The sequence below is a fragment of the Sarcophilus harrisii genome, chromosome 3, assembly GCF_902635505.1.
Source record: "Sarcophilus harrisii chromosome 3, mSarHar1.11, whole genome shotgun sequence".
Taxonomy (NCBI): Eukaryota; Metazoa; Chordata; class Mammalia; order Dasyuromorphia; family Dasyuridae; genus Sarcophilus; species Sarcophilus harrisii.
Window position 1 is genome coordinate 369932805 of NC_045428.1, and position 21457 is coordinate 369954261.

At 32.3% G+C, this 21457-nt stretch overlaps 1 protein-coding gene across 2 annotated transcripts in view; it reads left to right on the top strand.

Annotated features, from left to right (window-relative positions):
* PGAP1 (post-GPI attachment to proteins inositol deacylase 1) overlaps window positions 1–21457 on the top strand; it is an 89687-nt gene that overhangs the window by 43496 nt on the left and 24734 nt on the right. The window contains exons 15-19 of one of the 2 annotated variants that reach the window (XM_031960277.1): window positions 341–414; window positions 514–565; window positions 1087–1153; window positions 2372–2480; window positions 4540–4578. In XM_031960277.1, coding sequence (XP_031816137.1) covers window positions 341–414; window positions 514–565; window positions 1087–1153; window positions 2372–2480; window positions 4540–4578 — 341 coding nt within the window. The remainder of the gene's footprint in view (window positions 1–340; window positions 415–513; window positions 566–1086; window positions 1154–2371; window positions 2481–4539; window positions 4579–21457) is intronic. The other variant, XM_031960278.1, reaches the window with a different exon arrangement.

Here is a 21457-nt window from a genome sequence, read left to right on the forward strand (position 1 = left end):
TATTAAATAAACAAGTTCTTTTTTTAAGAAACTGTTCAAAGATATACTAATTTAACACTTGTTATTACTAATACAAATATTAACTTAGTGATAACTAATTTAAGTTCATGTTCTCTCAATTAGTAACATGTATTTTTCTTAATTTTTTTAAAATAAATTTTGTTACTATATTAACTTAGTGATAACTAATTTAAGTTCATGTTCTCTCAATTAGTAACATGTATTTTTCTTAATTTTTTTAAAATAAATTTTGTTACTATATTGACTTAATTTTTTTCAGTCTGTGATTCTTTGATAATCAATCTAATTAAAACCAGATTTTAATTAATTAATTCAACAGGATTAACTTCAAGACAGATCAAATTAAATTCAAATGGCTTATTCTACACTGTACCACTCATGAACTTTGGACAGGTAACAATTCTAGGGAAAGAAAAAAGAAAGATTTTATATTTTTTTATTTGGGGCATATAAGTAAATAAATAAATTTTTCTTTTTTAAAATTGTGCTTAGATATACCAGGCTTTCAAAATTGATATAAAGAGCAAATGCGCATCAACCAAAGGTAATTTTATTTCCCCTAAAATAAGGTATACAAGAAAAATTACTTAATTGATTGGTTTTTTTTCCTTAAAATGCTTATCTTATTGAAAAATATACAGGAGGTATTTAAACTCTTGTAGACTGATTTATAATCATTTTAGAATTCTTTAGTTATTGGTTTCAGAATTTAAGGAAGACTGTGATTCATTAGACTGTATGATAGCTAAATTTTAGCTGTTTGGCAATTTTCCAATTTCTTAGTTTTGAGTTAAATCAGCAAGCAATTATTATATTAAGAAATATATTAATTTATAAAATCATCATAATTAGTTATATTTTTATCATCTCTGTTTAGAATTGATAACATCCCTGGTGCTAAAAAAAATTAATTACAATGATTAGAAAAGTTTTCTTGTGGCCAAGTAGGAATTGTCAGAATCTTTCATACATTTTATTTAGATGTGATTTTGAACTACAGTAGATTATCTTAATTTTAGTGACATGGCAATAATTGATGATATATTTCTCTTGTTTTTGTGACAGTAGAAAAAAATAATGTTTTCAGACTCCATATTCCTTGGTCCCATGAAGATATGATGATTTCTTCAAAGTAAGTCTCTAAAGAAATTTATCATGGAATTGGTATTTTTCAGATAGCTTATATGCTATCTTGGTTTATTCACTAAAATCATATGGACAAATTACATGGTACATCTTAAGTAGAATACTTTATTTTCTCTGGTGTTTTGCTTCATTTTTAATATTGACAAATATGTTATGGTTAGCCTGATTTGGATAACCAGCCACCTCTAAGAGGAAAGGAAATATTTGTTTGTATATTTGTAACATCTAAAGCACTTGGCAATGTAATAGTTGCTTAAGAATTGTTTATTGAATAAATAGATAAATGAAATAGTGTAGTATAAGGAGATTGTTGTATATAACAATATCAGTATTATACAATGATCAATTCTGATGGAAATGGTTCTTTCCAACAATGAGATGATTGAGAACGGTTCCAATGATCTTGTTATGAAGGGAGCCATCTACACCCAAAGAGAGAACTGTAGGAAACAAGTGTGGATCACAACATAATATTCTCTCTGTTGTTATTCGCTTGCATTTTGTTTTCTTACTCATTTTCTTTCCTTTTTGATCTGATTTTTCTTGTGTAACAAGATAATTGTATGAATATGTTTACATATATTGGATTTAACATATATTTTAACATGATTTTCCCTCCCACCCTCTCCCTTACATGACAAGCAATGCTTGTCATGTAAGGGAGAGGGTGGGAGGAAGGAGGGGAAAATCTGAAACACAAGGCTATGCAAGGGTCAATGTTGAAAAATTATCTGTGCATATGTTTTGAAAATAAAAAGCTTTAAAAAATAAAAATAAAAAGCTTTAAAAAATAAAAATAAAAATATCTTTGGGGGGAAAAAAACTGGTATAATAGGTGTTAGAGATCTAGAGCAAAGGGTGGTTTCTTTTATTGTCTTTGGGGAAAGGGCTTCTCTAAGCCTCAGTTTTCTCATCTGCAAAAAGGGGATAATAACTATAATTCTTATCTTATAACATTGTGATAAGAATAAAATGAGATAGTGTATTAGAGTTCTTTATAATCCTTGAAATGATATAAAAATACTATTAGTTATTAATGTGAATTCTTTCCAGAAAATCCAATGAAAATATCTATCTTTCTTAAGTTTCTATTTAGATGTCACCATCAGCTCCACCCTAGTTGTAAGCTTTTTTACTGCTTTTATTGGAAATATCCATTGCACTTACTCTATATTGAAGAATGAGTATTCACTTCTCGTTTCAGAGCCCCAACTTCTACAGAAATTTCTTTAAAACTACATGTTGCACAACCAGAAAATGATAGCCATGTAGCTGTGTTCCATATGTTTACATCATCAGATTGTCGCTATGAGGTAATAAATCTTTAATTCTTATTACATGTAAAGGGAATTTATTTGGGTAATATTTGATATATTTTTATGATTTCTTCAGATAATTGTCTAAAACAATGATGTTCAACTCAAATAAAAACAGATCCCTTGCAAGCTGCATATTGACTTATAAAACTACAAGTTAATATTATGTTGTATTTTTATTTATTTTGCTTTCCAGTTTCAATTTCCTTTTAATCAGATTCTGGTACATTTGGGAGGATGGGTACCTGCTATTTGACACCTCTGGTTTAAACATACAATATTATTATAGTCTTTATAAATAAAAACTCATGTAAAGCATTCCCCTATATATGTTCTTGACATCCTTATTTTTGTCTATTAATTTTATCTTAGTTTTTCCTGAATTAAATACATAAAAATAAAATAATAGTCATAAAATAAAATATTAAGAATATTATTTTACAATAGTAATGCCATTTATGCATATGAAATATTTTTTCAGTTCTTCTCAATTTTGCTTTTAAATTAAATATTTGCTTGCTTTGTGGAAATTCTCCCATAGGTGAATTTGAATAAAGTGCCAAGAATTTCTTCCTTGCTGAATGGTAGATTTTTTGAGAGAAAGGACTTGTTCCTTAGTCAAAATAAAGTCAAGGTCAAACTTGTATCAATGATTCAATTTAGAAATCTTAGAATTGACCAAAGATAAAAGATAAAAATGGTTTTATTAACCCCATAATATATTATAGGTTTGTAAGAAGTCTTGAATTCTTAAGATACTTCATAAGATTTTTGTAATGTCACATTTTAAATGTATTTTCTCATAATAATATTTCATGATATGATATAAAACTTAACTAAATCCAAATTAAAAGAAAAATACTTGATTTTGTTATTTAAATAATTATATTAGATATTAGAAATAAAACTACTAGGTGCATTTAAAAGCTTGCCTTTTTTTTTAACACTTCAAAAAAATTGGGAGCATCTATTACCCAATATTTTTATTCTTCCAAAAAGCTTTTCTTCCCTCATTCTTAGTAATATAACATGAATTCATTTTCTATGTAAATACAGGGATAATTAATAATGAATTTATTCAGACTCATATTTTAACCTTTAATTTACTCAGCCTAGTACTATTTCTTTTTGGCATTGTGTCTTAGTGGAACTCTTAATAAAATTTACTCAGAATTAGCAAAATCATATCCAATATTTAACCTTAACCTCAGATGTTGAAGTAACATGATTAGTTTACAAATAACTATTTTTCCTTACAAACTTTTATATAATTTCTAAATCTAGTCATTCAATGAGCCATCTGTCATGGTCATGGCCATATCTGTAGAATAATATATTCAGGTTAATATAAATAATTATTAATAATTTTAGTTGTAGAACCTAGTACAATTATGTTGGCTACAGGAACCTAATTTTTTGACCACAGCACCTTTTGAAGACAAGTAATAGAAGGGTTAAAAACTGCAGACTGACAGGAGTACCTACATCAGAGTACCTACAATTACATTAAATTGTAAATAACCAAAGCATTATATATCAGATGTTGAATTCCTATTGTCAAAGAATTTAAGTGTAAAAAAAAAAATGAATACGAGAAGATCCAGAGTTTTCGTAGTGTGTATGCATCTCTATGAGTTATATAGTAAGGAGCTGTCAGAAGGTAAAAGAGGCTAAATTTTCTGTCCATGGTCAGCCAGCTAATGTCAGGGGAAGTATTTGAATTGAGGTTTTTCCTGACTATAAGTTCAGCACTCTAGCCATCATGCCATACTATTCTTTTCCCCGGAAATAATCCAAACATGTAAACCTACACACAAGCACATAGAAGTTCTATTTAAGTTCTGATACTTTAGACTGATAACCTTTCAAGATTGTAGGGTACTTTAAGGATTTTCTTTAATTATAACTATTATATATTCTGAAGTTGTTTGGAGTTATAATTTTAATAGTTCTGGTTCATGTAATACCAGGTAAGAACATTTATCATAATAATTTCTTTAATGTATAAAAATAATACTGACATACTATTGAAATGTGTTGTTTTTTTTTTAATTAGATAACAGTTAGAACTTCGTTTTTACAAATTCTTGGACAGGTAAGAAATTTTACTAGTTAATTACATTTTTTTTCTTTTGAGTTATATTTATATAAGATTTATACCTTTGATATAAATAAGAAATGACATTCTAATTCTTAAATGAATTAATAAATTCTTTTACTTTATCATATAATATTAGGTATTGTAAAATGTTATGCTTGTCATAACATTTAAAAATACTTTAGAGTAACTTTTTTATATTTATATTTTGGTGAACAGAAGAGATGAATAATTTTATTCTTTATAAATGTATTGAATCATCTTGAATTTACTTGCTCTATCTTTATAAAATTCCTAGACCAATAGCTTTTGTTACAATGACAGGTTAACAAAACAGCAGTGTTATAAATATGACAACACAAATAAGTTTAGTGTTAATATAATTTTTTTAAAAAAGGTGATAAAGATACTTAATAAAACACTTTTCCGTCAAGCTTGTTACTTGAAGCTTTCCATTGTTTTATTCCTTTTTACTTGTGCTTTGAAATGTAGATATAGTAAAATATTTTAAAAATTATATATCCTATATATATGGGGGGGAAGGAGAGAAGGGGAAAGAGAAGGAGAAAGAGAGAGAGAGAATGAGAATATATCTATACAAAAACCACACTTAAATCTGCCCAAGTATGTATATTAGGAAACTAAAAGTATCTCTTAGCTTTTCTGTTTGTTTTAAAAGTTCACATTAAATATTACTAAGCCAGAAGAGGACTTTGTGAAATAACTAATATTATTTCTTTTCCTAGAATTCTAGGTGACAGACTTGGCTTTATAGACTGAATCTGTGCATTCAGAATGATACTAAAAGTCATCATAACATATCAGAAATGTGTCATTAATGAACGTGAGAGCAAATATTATTAGAAAATTGAGAATTTACAAGAGCATCTTTATATATGCATATATAAAGAGAACCTTTTAATTCATGCTCCTAAGTGAAATAATTGCAGCATATGATTAGTGATAAAAAGTTATGAATGTCAAGGGAACAATTTTTTTAAATGTCCATAAAAATATCTAGAATTCATTGATTCAATTAACATTATTTGTATCTTTTTTCTTTTTTTTGCTGAGGCAATTGGGGTTAAGTAACTTGCCCAGGGTCACACAGCCAGGAAATGTTAAGTGTCTGAGTACAGATTTGAACTCAGATTCTCCTGACTTCAGGGCTGGTGCTCTTATCTACTGCCCTACCTAGCTGCTCCTATTTTTTGCATGTTTTAAATAAAGAGTACCATGCTTTGTCAGGATAGATTATTACATAATTACTATGACTTGTTTTTTGAAAAAAATAGTAAGTTGTTTAATCAATTTGAAACATAGATATACATGAAGAAGAAAAGAGGTATATTTTGAATTTGTTTGGTCAGGAAAATTCTGAAGTTTGTTTTCCATTGTTTTATTCCTTTTTTACTTGTGCTTTGAAATCTAGATATAGTAAAATTTAAAAAAAAATTATAGTTGTTTAGAGGTGAATATGAAAAAATTAGAGCAATTTATTGCATGTTCCATCATTTTGGCTCCTGGAAGTCTGTAACTCAGTTTTTTTTAAAAATGTATTTAATGTCTGATGTATAGGTAGAATGAGATATTACAGCTAAACAGTTACCTTTCAACATTGGAAATCATGCAATATCAACAGACCTAGAGGAAGACCCCTGAGCACATTAGGTGGATCCCTCTTGAGGATAAGAGGATGTGACGGTTGCTCAGGTTAAGAAGGCATGGAAAAGATGGCAAAATCACTTGGTGGAAGAACTCAACTTGACATCACAAATTCATGGAAGTATTAAAATGTGTATCTAGACAGTGTGCCCCAAGTGATATGTGTAGAAAGTTTTCAGAATAGAAGCTAATTGTTGTTCAGTCCTTTTTTAATCTTGTATGATTCTTCATGACCCTTTTTTGGGTTTTCTTAGCAAAGGTACTGAAGTGGTTTGTTTTTCTTCTCCAGTTCATTTTACAGATGAGAAAGCTGAACAAACAGGATTAAGTGATTTATCCAGGTCACACAACTAATAAGTGTCTGAAACCAGATTTGAATTTCCTGACTCCAAGCTAACTCAGTAAGAATTTTGTTGAAGCACACAATTTAAATGGCTGTATATTAGATGCCTAAGCTCTAAAATATTCAAAGTCCAGTGAGATGATTCAATCAAGTGGATAAAGTAGTGGGCTTTATCAGGAAGAACTAAATTTAAATCTGGCCTCAGATATTTACAAGCTGTGTGATCCAGGGCAAGAAACTTACCTTCTTGGTGCCTCACTTTCCTCAACTATAAAATTGAGCATTGACAATGCCCTCTACTGGAAGAAACTAACAGAACTTGTTATTTGAAGCTCATAATATAGAAGAGTATGACTGAGTAGAAAGAATGATGGAATTCATAACTCAGGAGATATGGATTCCAATCCTAGCTCTGCCATGAAGTGTGTGACTCTGGACAAACAACAGTCTTGTGTTTTCTCATTATAAAATAAGAGAATCAGATTATATAATTCCTGTAATTCTGTAGTTTATGTCCTTAGCAAAATTCTTTTTTTTTTTTAATTATAGCTTTTTATTTACAAGATATATGCATGGGTAATTTTTCAGCATTAACAGTTGCAAAATCTTTTGTTCCAATTTTTCCCCTCCTTTCCCCTCTCCTCTCCCCCAGATGGCAGGTTGACTAATACATGTTAAATATGTTTAAGTATAAATTAAATACATGTCCATACAGTTATTTTGCTGTACAAAAAGAATTGGACTTTGAAATAGTGTACAATTAACTTGTGAAGGAAATCAAAACTGCAGGCGGACAAAAATAGAGGGATTGGGAATTTTATGTAGTGGTTCATAGTCATCTCCCAGAGTTCTTTTGCTGGGTGTAGATGGTTCAATTCATTACTGCTTTATTGGAACTGATTTGGTTCATCTCATTGTTGAAGAGGGCCACATCCATCAGAATTGATCATCATATAGTATTGTTATTGAAGTATATAATGATCTGGTCCTGCTCATTTCACCTTAGTGAACCTTCAGTTCATGTAAGTCTCTCCAGGCCTTTCTGAAATCATCCTGCAGGTCATTTCTTACAGAACAATAATATTCCATAACATTCATATACTACAATTTATTCAGCCATTCTCCAATTGATGGGCATTCACTCTGTTTCCAGTTTCTGGTCACTACAAAGAGGGCTGCCACAAACATTCTTGCACATACAGGTCCCTTTCCCTTCTTTATGATCTCTTTGGGGTATAAGCCCAGTAGAAACACTGCTGGATCAAAGGGTATGCACAGTTTGATAACTTTTTGGGCATAGTTCCAAATTGCTCTCCAGAAGGGCTGGATGTGTTCACAGTTCCACCAACAATGTATCAGTGTCCCTATTTTCCCACATCCCCTCCAACATTCTGCGTTATCTTTCCCTGTCATTCTAGCCAATCTGACAGGTGTGTAGTGGTATCTCGGAGTTGTCTTAATTTGCATATCTCTGATTAATAATGACTTGGAGCATCTTTTCATATGGCTAGAAATAGTTTCAATTTGTTCATCTGAGAATTATCTGTTCATATCCTTTGACCATTTATCAATTGGATAATTATATATATATATATATTATATATAATTATGTATAATTATATATAAATTAGAATCAATTCTCTATATATTTTGGAAATAAGGCCTTTATCAGAACCTTTGACTGTAAAAATGTTTTCCCAGTTTATTACTTCCCTTCTAATCTTGTCTACATGAGTTTTGTTTGTACAAAAATTTTTCAATTTGATATAATCAGAATTTTCTATTTTCTGATGAATAATGATCTCTAGTTCTTCTTTGGTCATAAATTCTTTCCTCTTCCACAGATCTGAGAGGTAAACTTTCCTATGTTCTTCTAATTTATTTATAATCTCATTCTTTATGCCTAGGTCATGAACCCATTTTGACCTTATCTTGTATACGGTGGGTCAATGCCTCGTTTCTGCCATACTAATTTCCAATTTTCCCAGCAGTTTTTGTCAAACAGTGAGTTCTTATCCCAAAAGCTGGAATCTTTGGTTTTGTCAAACACTAGATTATTAAAGTTATTGACTGTTTTGTCCTTTGAACCTAACTTATTCCACTGATCAACTAGTGTATTTCTTAGCCAATACCAAATAGTTTTGGTAACCGCTGCTTTATAATATAATTTTAGATCTGGTACAGCGAGGCCACTTTCATTTGATTTTTTTTGATTAGTTCCCTTGAAATTCTTGACCTTTTGTTTTTCCATATGAACTTTGTTGTTATTTTTTCTAGGTCATTAAAATAGTTTTTTGGGAGTCTGATTGGTATAGCGCTAAATAAATAGATTAGTTTAGGTAGTATTGTCATCTTTATTATATTTGCTCACCCTATCCAAGAGCATTTAATATTTTTCCAATTGGTTAGATCTGACATTATTTGTGTGGAAAGTGTTATGTAGTTTTGCTCATATAGTTCCTGATTTTCACTTGGCAAATAGATTCCTAAATATTTTATACTATCGGTAGTTACTTTAAATGGAATTTCTCTTTGTATCTCTAACTATTGGATTTTGTTAGTGATGTATAAGAATGCTGATGACTTATGTGGGTTTATTTTGTATCCTGCAACTTTGTTAAAGGTGTGGATTATTTCTAATAGCTTTTTAATGGAATCTCTGGGGTTCTCTAAGTATACCATCATATCATCAGCAAAAGAGTGATAATTTCTTTATTACCTACTCTAATTCCTTTAATCTCTTTCTCAACTCTTATTGCCAAAGCTAGCATTTCTAATACAATATTGAATAGTAATGGTAATAGTGGGCAACCTTATTTCACTCCTGAGCTTATTGGGAATGATTCCAGTTTATCCCCATTACATATGATGCTTACTGATGGTTTTAAATAGATGCTACTGATTATTTTAAAGGCAAGTCCATTTATTCCTATACTTTCAAATGTTTTTAATAGGAGTGGGTGTTGGATTTTATCAAATGCTTTTTCTGTATCTATTGAGATGATCATATGGTTTTTGTTAATTTGGTTATTAATATGGTCAGTTATACTAATTGTTTTCTTAATATTGAACCAGTCCTGCATTCCTGGTATAAATCCTACTTGATCATGGTGTATTATCCTGGGGATGATTTTCTCTATTCTTTTTGCTAAATCTTGTTTAAGACTTAATATTCATTAGGGAGATTGGTCTATAATTTTCTTTCTCTATTTTCAACCTACCTGGTTTAGGTATCAGTACCATGTCTGTGTCATAAAAGGAATTTGGTAGGACTCTTTCCCTATTTTTTCAAATAGTTTATATAACATTGGGGCTAATTGTTCTTTAAATGTTTGGTAGAATTCACATGTAAATCCATCTGGTTCTGGGGATTTTTTCTTAGGGAGTTGATTAATAGCTTGTTCTATTTCTTTTTAAGCAATTTACTTTTTCCTCTGTTAATCTGGAAAGCCTATATTTTTGGAGGTAGTCATCCATTTCACTTATGTTATCAAATTTATCGGCATAAAGTTGGAGAAAATAACTCCTTACCAAAATTCTTACTGAATTAGGCAGCATAATATTAGTAGACTTGAAGATAATCTGGAGCTTTTAGTGAACTTTTTGCTTAATATGAACCAATAGAATGATATGGCAATCTTTTACTGTAGAAGGAAGGAGGTCAGATCACATCTGGTGTAATCCATTTAGTTTGGAGCACCACATTTAAGAAAGGGCCCCATTTAGGCATCTAAAAGTGGTCAACCAGGATGGTAAAGGTCCTCAAGTTCACGCTACCTGCGGATTATTAAAGAAACAGCATGTTTATAATGTAGAAGATAAAGAGTGAAGTGAAATAAAATGACATGATAGTTCTTTTAAGTATTTAAAGGATTATCACATGGAAAGAGGGATTACATATATTCTGTGTAGTCCAACAAGACAGGACTAGAAACACTAGGTAAAAATTGCAAAGACATATATTTCCTTTTGGGGTTTTTTAGGTTTTTATTTTTTTGTTTTGTTTTGTTTTGTTTTTGGCAAATAAATTGAGATTGAGTGACTTACCCAGTGTCACATAGCTAGTAAGGCTTGAGTGAGGCCGAATTTAAATTTAGGTCCTCCTAACTTCAGGGTGAGTACTCTATCTGCTGTACCAGTTAGCTGCCCCTAGATTTCCTTGTTCTAAGGAAATACTTCTTAACAATTGGAGTTATCGAAAAAATGGAATGGACTGCTTTTGGAGGTAGTAAATTCCCCCTTTACACACAGACTGAATAACTACTTCTTAGAGAGGATGCCTGTGAATCTTCTTTCATCTCAATAATTGATTCTTTTAAGGGAGAAATTCTAATCTGGCCCCTGTAAACTTGGGTGGTTTTTTAATATTTTTGACAATTGAATTTCAGTGTTCATAATTGATTTCCATTATTATCCTATGTATTTCATACATCTAAAAATACTGGAAAAGAATCCATAGGTATCTATGACACAACATATATAAACACAAATTTTGACACTGGACCTCTGTATTATCTTTACTTACAGTTGCTTATTTTGTAGAAGGGACACTGGGGTTGGGTTATCTAAAGCACCATGTTGGATGTTCACACTTGGAAAGTTTTTCCCAATTTAAAAGATTTTGTTTTTGTTCCTGGACAGTATTTTATTGGATTTTCCTTTTTTTTGGGGGGGGGGATTCATTTTTTCTGAGTCTTTGATTTTCCCTTACCCTCTCTTTTTCTTGTAGGTTTTTTTTTTGTCTTTTTGCTTTTCTTTTACTAGAGCAGCTTGTTTAATAGATATACTATGGAACAATCAGTCTTTGTATGCAAAGTACATTTGTCAAACTTGCAGTTCCCTTCCTTGCCATTTCTTTTTCTTTTTTTGTCTCTTTTCTCTTATGTTTTACTCCAGCTGCAGAAGTGTCTTGGAAAAATGTCATTGGGCAGCCTCTTGTAGTTTAGCTACAGTCAGCATATTTGCATAATCTAAAACTGTTGGTGGTGGTGCCGACCCAGTAAGTAAACTGGATTGGTAATGTACTTTTAGTTAAGACACAAAAGAATACTCTCCTGGTTATTCATTGAACTCTTCTGAGAGATATTTCTCTACATGTAAGAGAGTCTAAACACATGGATTCACAAACAGGAAAGTTTAAAGGTTAAAAGCATTTTTACCTTGATTATCTTTAGCAGATATACCCCTAATAAATTAAAGAGGTTCTAAAATTGGATATGAGTCAGTTTATGCTTCATTTGGAGTATCTTAAAAGTCTTTTAATTTAAAAAATCTGCCATTGTTTCATTATGCATGTATGTTTTTACAATACTCAAGTTTAGATCATTTCTGGAAATCATTCGTGATAAAACCAGATTACCAGGACCTGCTTTCATCAAGATTCTAATCAGTTGTGTTGCATAAAAGTTAGAGAGACCCTAGCTAAAACATTGGTACCATGACCTATAAAAGTGCTTTGGAGGAAATCTGACATTCATTTTTGTAATTATGCCTTTCTTAGATATAGTATGATCTTGAAAATGTCATTCCAAAATGTTAGCTGGATCCGCAGTTTTAACATCCCTCAAAATTACTAAGATTTTGTTTAGAAACCTCAGTTCAGCCTTGTTTTTAGAAAAGTGTTTTATGTCCTTGATGGCCGGTTAGCGCTGTTTTTTCTGTTCTGTGGGAGGGTACTTCAGTTAGCCTGTGATACCAATTTTCACTCACAAAAATTGCATTTGGAAATGATTTGGGCTCCAGTGACTACAACCTGATTTCCCTCAAATAATTTATTTTTATGGAGGGAAAAATTAGAGATTAAACAACCAGCTGCAGAAGAAGTGATTTTTAGAGTCTTTCTAACTGTATAGCCCAATTTGGAATATACAAAATGGAATTTTTTGAATGTCTTTTGAAGTTTTTTGAATATTTTGAAATTTTGGGGGTGCTTGCTGTGTTATATAGGATTTTGTTTCATTTGAGTCTTTGATTTGCTCTCCTCCTACCATAAGGATCTACTTTGGGAATCTGTTAGATATATATTCTAAGAATGTCATCTGACTTTAAGTCAGAGAATTAATTGGAAATTATTTATATGACTTAGTTATGAGGTTCTGTATATTTTTATTGAGGTTAGTATGTACATTTATATAAGAAATTTATATATAGGAAATTCTTCCTAATGATATTGAGCAAAATATTTTAATAACAGCTTTTTATTTTCAAAATACATGCAAAAATAAGTTTTCAGCATTCATTCTTGCAAAACCTTATATTCCAAAGTTTTCTCCTTTCCTTCCCTCCAATATGTTAAACATGTGCAATTCTTCCATACATTTTTCCAAATGTTGCACAAGTAAAATCCGATTAAAAAAAGGAAAAAAATAATGAGAAAGGAAAAAAAAAGCAAGCAAACAACAATAACAAAGGTGAAAATGCTATGTTGTGATCCGCATAGACTCCCCATAGTCCTCTTTCTGGATTGAGTAAAATATTTTATGAAAGATAATCAACTCATTATCATAATTTTAGCCAGCAGGTGGCATTTGGAAGGAGGCTCAAACAACTCGAAACAATTTGTTAAATTTTAGATGGAATTGTGTTCTATGTCTAACCCACACTAACATAGTTATAGATGTTTGGAAATATTAAAGTATGAGTAATAATGAACAAAAATGAGCACATGGATCTATCTAAAGTACAACTAAAATAAACACCTGTAAACTTGAAAGTTAAATTTTTTCTAAAAGCTTTTATTAGGAAAATACATCATGCTGCATTTTAATTTTTTCTTATTTGGGCTCTTCTTTTTTTGGAATGATGGAATGACAATACTTATTATTAAATTAATATAAATTGAAATGAACTTTATTTCCTCTTCTAGGTATTTGGTGACAGTTACAAATAGAAATCTCTACTTTTATATGTATTTCTAGAATTTCACTTTCAGTTTATTCCAGTGGCTGTTTTTTTTTTTGTTATATAATATTTGGATATAGTCCCATTTTTTCTTCATTCAAAATCAATCCTAATTTTCCATTTACTTCATCTTTGCTTTCATTTTCTGCTGCTATAGAAATAGCATAATAGAAATAGGAAAGATATTAAGGAATTAGATGAGTGTTCTTTCACTTTGCCATCTATCCTTGTCTCCTTGTAAAATTGAAGTAAAGGAAAAAAATGATTGTTTAGTTCCAGGTACAAATGAATATAGTGAAAATGGATCTCAAAAATCATGACTGTTTGAGTCAATTTTGTGTGTGTTTGTGTGTGTGTGTGTGTTCCTTTTGTATAGTTATAATTAATTGAAGCTCTTCTAATGGTCAGATACTGGAAAGTTTCTGAAACTTTCCAAAGTTTTCCAGAAGTTACAGAACTTTTCCCACTGAAAATTATTGATTGCATTTACTACTATAATGCAAAAAATATGCCAATCACATAGAAAATAAACATAATAAACCTAATAAAAATAGAATATGATTAAGGCTTAAGGGAGGTCTGTAACAGGTGAAACATACCACTTCTAGATAACATTTCACAGTGTGAGAGAATATTTAGAGGCAGAAAAAAGAACTTGGGAAATAGATATTTGGTTGAATTTTAGATGGACTGTATACCCTATTTGCATGGATTATAGACTATATGAAAGAAAAAGCTGGAAAGATAGTTTGAAACCAATTTTTAAATGACCACACAGTTAGTAAACATTTGTTAAGGGCCTTCTGTGTGCCAAACACTGTGCTAAATACTGGGTATACACACAAAAAAGCAAAAAACAGTCCTTGCTCTCAAGGAACTCATAGTCTAATTCGGTGGGGAGGTGTGTGTGTGTGTGTGAAGCATGTAAGCATCTATGTATAAGCAAAATACAGGATAAATACAGGAAATAATAAGAAGGAGGGAGACATTAGAATTGAGGAGATCCAGGAAAGACTTCCTTTAAAAGGGATTTTTGCTGGACTTGAAAGAAGCCAGGAAACAGACATTAATCAGGAGACAGGCCTATGGGACAACTCCAAAAAAGCTAGTATATGGAGTGTCTTGAATGAGGAACAACTAGAAGACCTGGTGGCTCTATATCAGTGTGTGAGTGAGGTGCAAAAAGACTAGAAAAGGTGACATATTATGAAGAACTTTGAATGCCAAGATGGATTTTATAGAATTTATTGAGTGGGAAGAGGAAGAAAGAGGTAGTGGCGTGATCACACCTGTTCAGTAGGAAGTTCATTTTGCAGCTGAATGGAGGATGGTCTGGACTAGGGAGAGATTCAAGGCAGGGGACCAAGCAATACAGTTCAAGCGAGAGGTGATATGGAACTGTACTAGAATATGGCAAGGTTGGGAGAGAAAGGGGCATATATATAAAATGTTATGAAGATTAAATAGACTGATCTTGGCAAGATTGGATATGGGGATGGAGTGAGAAAGTGAGGAGTTGTGGATGACACCTTTGTTGAGAACTTGAATAAATGGGAGGATGGTGATATTCTCAGTAGTAATAGGGAAGTTAGAAGAGTGAGGAGGGTTTGGAAGGAAAAGTGAGTTTAATTTTGGTCATTTTAACTCTAAGATGTCAAAGGTACAGCCACATCAAGATATGCAGTAGACAATTGGAAATGTGAGTCTGCAGATTAGCAGAGAGGATTCATGTTTAAATAGAAGTGAGAATCACCTGTACAGAAGTGCTAAGTGAATCTCTGAAAGCTGATGAGATTATCAAGTACATAGTGTAGAGGAAGGAGACAGACAGCCTAGGACAGAGATATGTGTGATACCATGGTTAGTGACCATGACCTAAATGTAGATCCAGCATAGGTGACTGACAAGGAGATAAGTGTTTGGAGAATTGGGAGAGAATGGTTGTTTCTAAAACTAGAGAGAAGAGAGCATCCAGGAGATGAGAGTGATCAGCAGTGTTAAAGAATAAAGAGATGAGTAGAATGAAGATTGAGAAAAGCTCATTGTATTTAGAAGTTAAAAGATTGTTCATAACTTTAGAGAAAACAGTTTTAGTTGAATGATTGTTGTTGCCATTGTTGCTATTTATCCATCATCCTCGAAGAGGACTAAGACATCAGGGAAGTGATGCCATGACATGCAAGTGAATTGTATGTAAGTGAGGGAGGGCTGGGCAAGGTCATCTGCCTCACTTTCCCCTCCTGAGCCATCTGGGTACAATGGCCAGATATAGATCGGGGGAGACCTTGGCCTTTTTAAGCTAAGGCTTAAAATTACCTTACTCTGAAAGGCTGAATATGGTCCTGGAATGGGAGTTGAGGATGGTGGAGAAATGGGAATGAATTTTTATTAGAATAGGGGAAATTTTTGTTGGTTTTGGAAGACAAGAACAAAGCTGAGTAGAAATTTTAAAATGTAAATGTAAGAATCCAGAAAAACCTAGAAAGATAAAAGTATTTGAGTAATTGGAAGGTGCAATACAATGATGTAGTGCAAACATTTTAATAGAAAGAAAAGCACCATTTAAAAAAAGCATTTATAACCTTACTGTCTTCAAGAATTATGAAAGGGAATTAAATATGAAAAACAGAGGTCCTGGGATTGTAGTGGTTCAGTTCTGAAGGATTCAGAAGAGGGAAAGGAATAAACTGGGGTAGAAACGAAGAGGGGAATAGTATTTGGATTTTTTCCACCCTCATAATTTGGGCTCATGAGAAAAAAAGAGTATGCAAGTATGAAAGAAGGGGTAGAGTAAGTGAGCATCAGATAAAACTCAATCTTATCTGAACTAAACAAAGGAGACTGGACCCCAAACCCAAAGAGTTTATTGCAGAAATGCATCAATCTCCCCTGGAAAACAAGTAAAAGGATAATACTGAAGAGAGAATAATTACAATCAAAATAAACTAACAGATTTGAAAAGGAGATTTAAGGAAGGAAAGAGAAGAAAAGAACTAGAATTTAAGGGGAATATTTTTGATTTCCTCTTGGACAATTAGGAACAAATAATATTAATGATGAAAGATCAGAGGAAAAGCTACAGAGAATTGAGAGTGCAAGGAAAGGAAGTAGTACCACTTATTGCAGACAAATTCTCAAAGAGTTTAGTCACAAAAGGAAGGAGAAGTACTGGATGAAAGCTCGTCGGGATAGATAGACCAGGCAGGCAATTATTTTATTACTGTTTGCCCAGATACTGTGCTAAGCACAGGGGTTACAAATAATGACAAAAGATAACCCTTTTTCATAATGAACTCACTAACGTGTGTGGGAGTGGGGAGGGCAAGAGGAGAGCAACACATAGTAACAGCCTGAAAATACTTTGGGGTTGGATGGAGGAAGGATACATGTTTTAGGGGAAAGAAGAAGTCTATAGTATAACTGAGTGGGAAATAATGAGATGACTGCCATGGTTTACCCTTCATCTCTCCAATCAGAGGAAAGGAAGTGTCCTGGGGTAGAGGACTCTGAAGTCCTGTACATTTCAGGGTTAATGTACTTTGAGACATTGTATTTTCTTATTAACTTCAATAGATTTCTTTTTTTCCCCCTGAGTTTTCTTAGTAATATTTTTAGTCATAATTTTTGTGTGTATTTTGCATTCTCCCACTTTATTAAAACTGTTACTTGAAACTATTGCTTTTCACTAATCCTCCAGGATTCTCTCAGTAAATTATCTTACCATCTGAAAAAAAAAAAAAGATAATTTTGCCTACTTTTTTCTTATGTTTATTCTTTTATTTTTGTATTTTTTGTTGTTATTGTTGTTATAACCAGCATTTCTAGCACTATGTTGAAGTAGGAAAAATGAGGGCTGAGAGATTCCCCTGACAGCAATAGGGTTCCCTGGCCGGTGTAGCAGGCTTTGCAAAAGAATTCACAATCCCTAATGACTGACTAGGTTTGTGGCAAAAATTGGGTTTATTACACTGAGAAAACAACTTTCTCAGTGGGCAAAATCCTGTTAGGACTTTTTGCAAAGGATTTGTAAAGCCCTTGATTATATTAGAGTTTTTTGTCCCTGAGCTAGGGACCAATCTCTAGATGAATTTGAGGAATATCCTCAACTCAATAGAGGATAGTGATTATGCCTCAGAACAAGATCTCCAATTGAATTAAATGAGGAGATTGCTATCAGGGAGTTTCTCCTATCAACCGGAGGGTGGGGCCCCAACCCAGAGGGGTTTGAGATTTCTAACCCAAGATCACTTTACCTCAAAAATCATAGTTTACATCAACTACATCAAATAAAATTGGAAACAGTGGAAATTCTTGCTCTACCCATGATTTTTAAAAACATTTTTCAGTGTTTCTCCATTACAAATAATACTAGTTTTTGTTTTCACATAATCATTTTATCATATTCAGCAAAGAAATTTCTTTTTCCTGTGTTTTTAGTGTTCGAGGCATAAATGAGTGCTTTAGTTTTTTCAAAAGTTATTGTTTATACCTGTTCTAATGTTGGACCTTATTTGCAATCTGTGATAAAAATAATTAAGTAATATTTTAAAAAATTTTTATGGTATTGCTATGGTATCTTTACCAATATTTTATTTTATTTTAGTGATATTAATGTATATATATATATTTTTTTCCTGTTTCCTTTCTTCCTGATATGACTATCAAGACTATATTTGTTTCATAAAAGGAGTTGTTTTGATGTTATAGTTTTGGGTTTTTTGAGAACATTTATGTAGAAATTTATTTTTTATAACTAACATCTCTATTTTTTTTCAAAATGTTTTACATATATCATTTCAGTTGATTTTCACTACTCTGAGGTGTGTACTGTTATTATTTTCATTTTACAGATTAGAAAATTGAGGCAGAGAAAAGACTGAGGGTCACATGGCTCACAAATATCTGCAGCAGGATTCAGTCTTGGATCTTCCTAATTCTTTTTTTTTTCTTTTTTATCTATAGTATTCCCCCCCCCCCCCAATTACATGTCAAGACAATTTTCAGCATTAATTTTTTTTTTTTTTTTTGCTGAGGCAATTGGGGTTAAATGATTTGCCTAGGATCACACAGCTATGAAGTGTTAAGTGTCTGAGACCAGATTTGAACTCAGGTCCTCCTGACTTCAGGACTGGTGTTCTATCCACTGCACCACCTAATTGTCCCTAAGCATTAATTTCTACAAGATTTTGAGTTCCAAGCTTTTCCCCTTTCCTCCAAATCCTCCCTCTCTGTTAGGATTCTTACAAGGTACTAAGTCAGTGGAATTGATAGAGACAATGGTTGTTTAGAAGGATGCTTAACAGTTCTCTAAGTATACTTAATACTTATTAAGAGTTCCACAAGATTCCCACCTTTAAGAGAGCATATATAAGCTAGGAGCCTCAGCCAGGATGCACTTCAGGAGACCCACAAGCCCATTTTTGGAGGCCGAGTCAAATTCATTCCAACTTCCACCTTTGTGCTGGCTGGAGAGATTCAGAGAAGAGGCTGAAGCTGGCAGAGGCAAAGGACTAATGGCAAGAATTCTTGGAACGAAGGAGAGAGATAGGCCTCTAAGAAAGCTAACTGGGTTATTTTGAAGGAGACAATCTGCATTTGGGGCAATTATATTGAACTGAAATGAAGGCTGCTCCCAGAAGCCCCACCAAGAAACCTGCTCACAGAGAACATTATATTTTAGAGAAGAGAATATTACACCTCTCCTCCCCTCTGCCAAAACTATTAGACAATTTAGTAAAGATTATACCTGTGCTATCATGTAAAACATTTCCATTTAGTCATAGTTGTGAAAGAAGAAACAGATAAAAAGGAGAAAAATAGAAAAAAGAATAAGTGAAAAAATGCTTCAATCTGCATTCAGAATCAATTATTTATCTGAATATGAATAGCATTTTTCTTCATCAGTGTCCTGTACTTATCTTGTGTTGTTGAGAAGAGATCAATCCTTCATTATTTTTCATCACACAATATTTTTGACCCTGTATAGTGTTTTCGTGGTTTTTCTCATTTCACTTTGCCTCAATTTGTTTTTCCTCTTTACAGGTTTTCTGAATTCTGCCTATTCATCATTTCTTATTGCATAGAAGTATTAAATTACATTCACATACCATAACTTATTTAGCCATTCCTCAACTAATGGGCATCCCCTCAATTTCCAATTCTTTGCTATCACAAAAAGAGCTGCTACAAACATTTTTGCACATGTGGGTCCCTTTCCCTCTTTTATATTTTCTTTTGATTACAGAACCAGTAGTGGCACTGTGGTTCAGAAGATATGTACAGTTTGATAGCCCTTTGGGTATAGACCCAAATTGCGCTCCAAAATGGTTGAATTTGTTCACAGCTCCATCAACAATGCATTAGTATCCTATTTTCCCACATTCTCTTACATTTATCATTTTCCTTTTTTGGCATAATAGCCAATCAGATAGGTGGGAGATGGTACGTCAGAGTGATTTTAATTTGCATTTCTCTTATCAGTGATTTAGAGCATTTCTTCTTATTTCTGTAGACCTGTAGCTAAGCTTTGATTTCTGTATTTGAAAACTGCCTGTTCATATCCTTTGACCATTTATCAATTAGAGAATGACTTGTATCCTTATTTTTGAGAAATAAGACTTTTAAATGTGTTGTAATGATTGTTTCCCACCTTTCTGCTTTCCTTCTAATCTTGTACAAAAGAGTTTTAATATAATACCACCAAAATTATCTATTTTGCATTTTGAAATGCCCTCTATTTCTTGTTTGGTCATGAATTCTTCCCTTCCCCATAGATCTGACTGGTAGACTATTCCTTGCTTGTCTAATTTGCTTATGATGTCAGTCTTTATGTCTAAATCATGCACCCATTATGTCCATATCCTTTAAGAATTTGGATTCTATACCACTTCATGCATATATGTTTAGTATTGTTATTGGTTCATTGTCTATGGTATCTTTTATTGAAATATAATTTCCTTCCTTATCTTTTTAAATTCAGTCTATTTTTGCTTTTACTGTATCTGAGATCAGGATTGCCATCCCTCTTTTTTTTTTTTAAACTTCAGCTGAAGCATAATAGAATAGTGCTAGCCCTAGCCCTTTTTATTCTGTGTGTGTGTGTGTGTGTGTGTGTGTGTGTGTGTGTGTCTGTTTCAGCTATGTTTCTTGTAAAAAACATATTTGTAGGATTGTGGGTTTTGATTCATTCTGTCTGCTTCCATTTTATGGATTCAACCTATTCACATTCAATAATTATTATTGTGTATTTTCCTCCATCTTATTTCTCTTCCATTTTGTATTCTCTCTTCTTTTACGTTTTCCCTCATCAACAGTGTTTTGCTTCCATCTATCATCTCCCTGGATCTGCCCTCACCTCTATCAGTTTGTCAGCCCCCATTCCCTTTTAACTTAATCTTCTTCCCTCCTACTTCCCTGTTGGATATTCTTTTTGCAACTGATTGTGTATATGATTCCCTCTTTAGGCCAATACTGATGACAGTGAAGTTCAAGCACTATCTGTCCCATCTTTTCATGTTCCTCTCTGTTATAATAGATATTTTGTATTTCTTCATGTGAAATAGTTTAATACATTCTCCTTCTTCTGTACCCAGTTTACTTTTTCTCATTCCTTAATTATTTTTATATCATTCTCTCAATTTCACCTTATACCTATAACCTCTAAGTATATTCTTGCTACCTTTGTTATTAGTGATATATATATATATATATATATATACATACATACACATACACACACATATATACACACATACATATCCTGAGGCAATTTTGGGTTAAGTGACTTGCCCAGGGTCACACAGCTAGGACTTGTTAAGTGTCTGAGGCCATATTTGAACTTAGGTTCTCCTGATTTCAGGCCTGGTTCTCTATCCGCTGCACCATCTAGCTGCTCCCAGTGGTATAATTTTTAAGAACTATAAGTAGCATTTTTCCATGTAGGGATACAAACAATTAGCTCTATTAAAT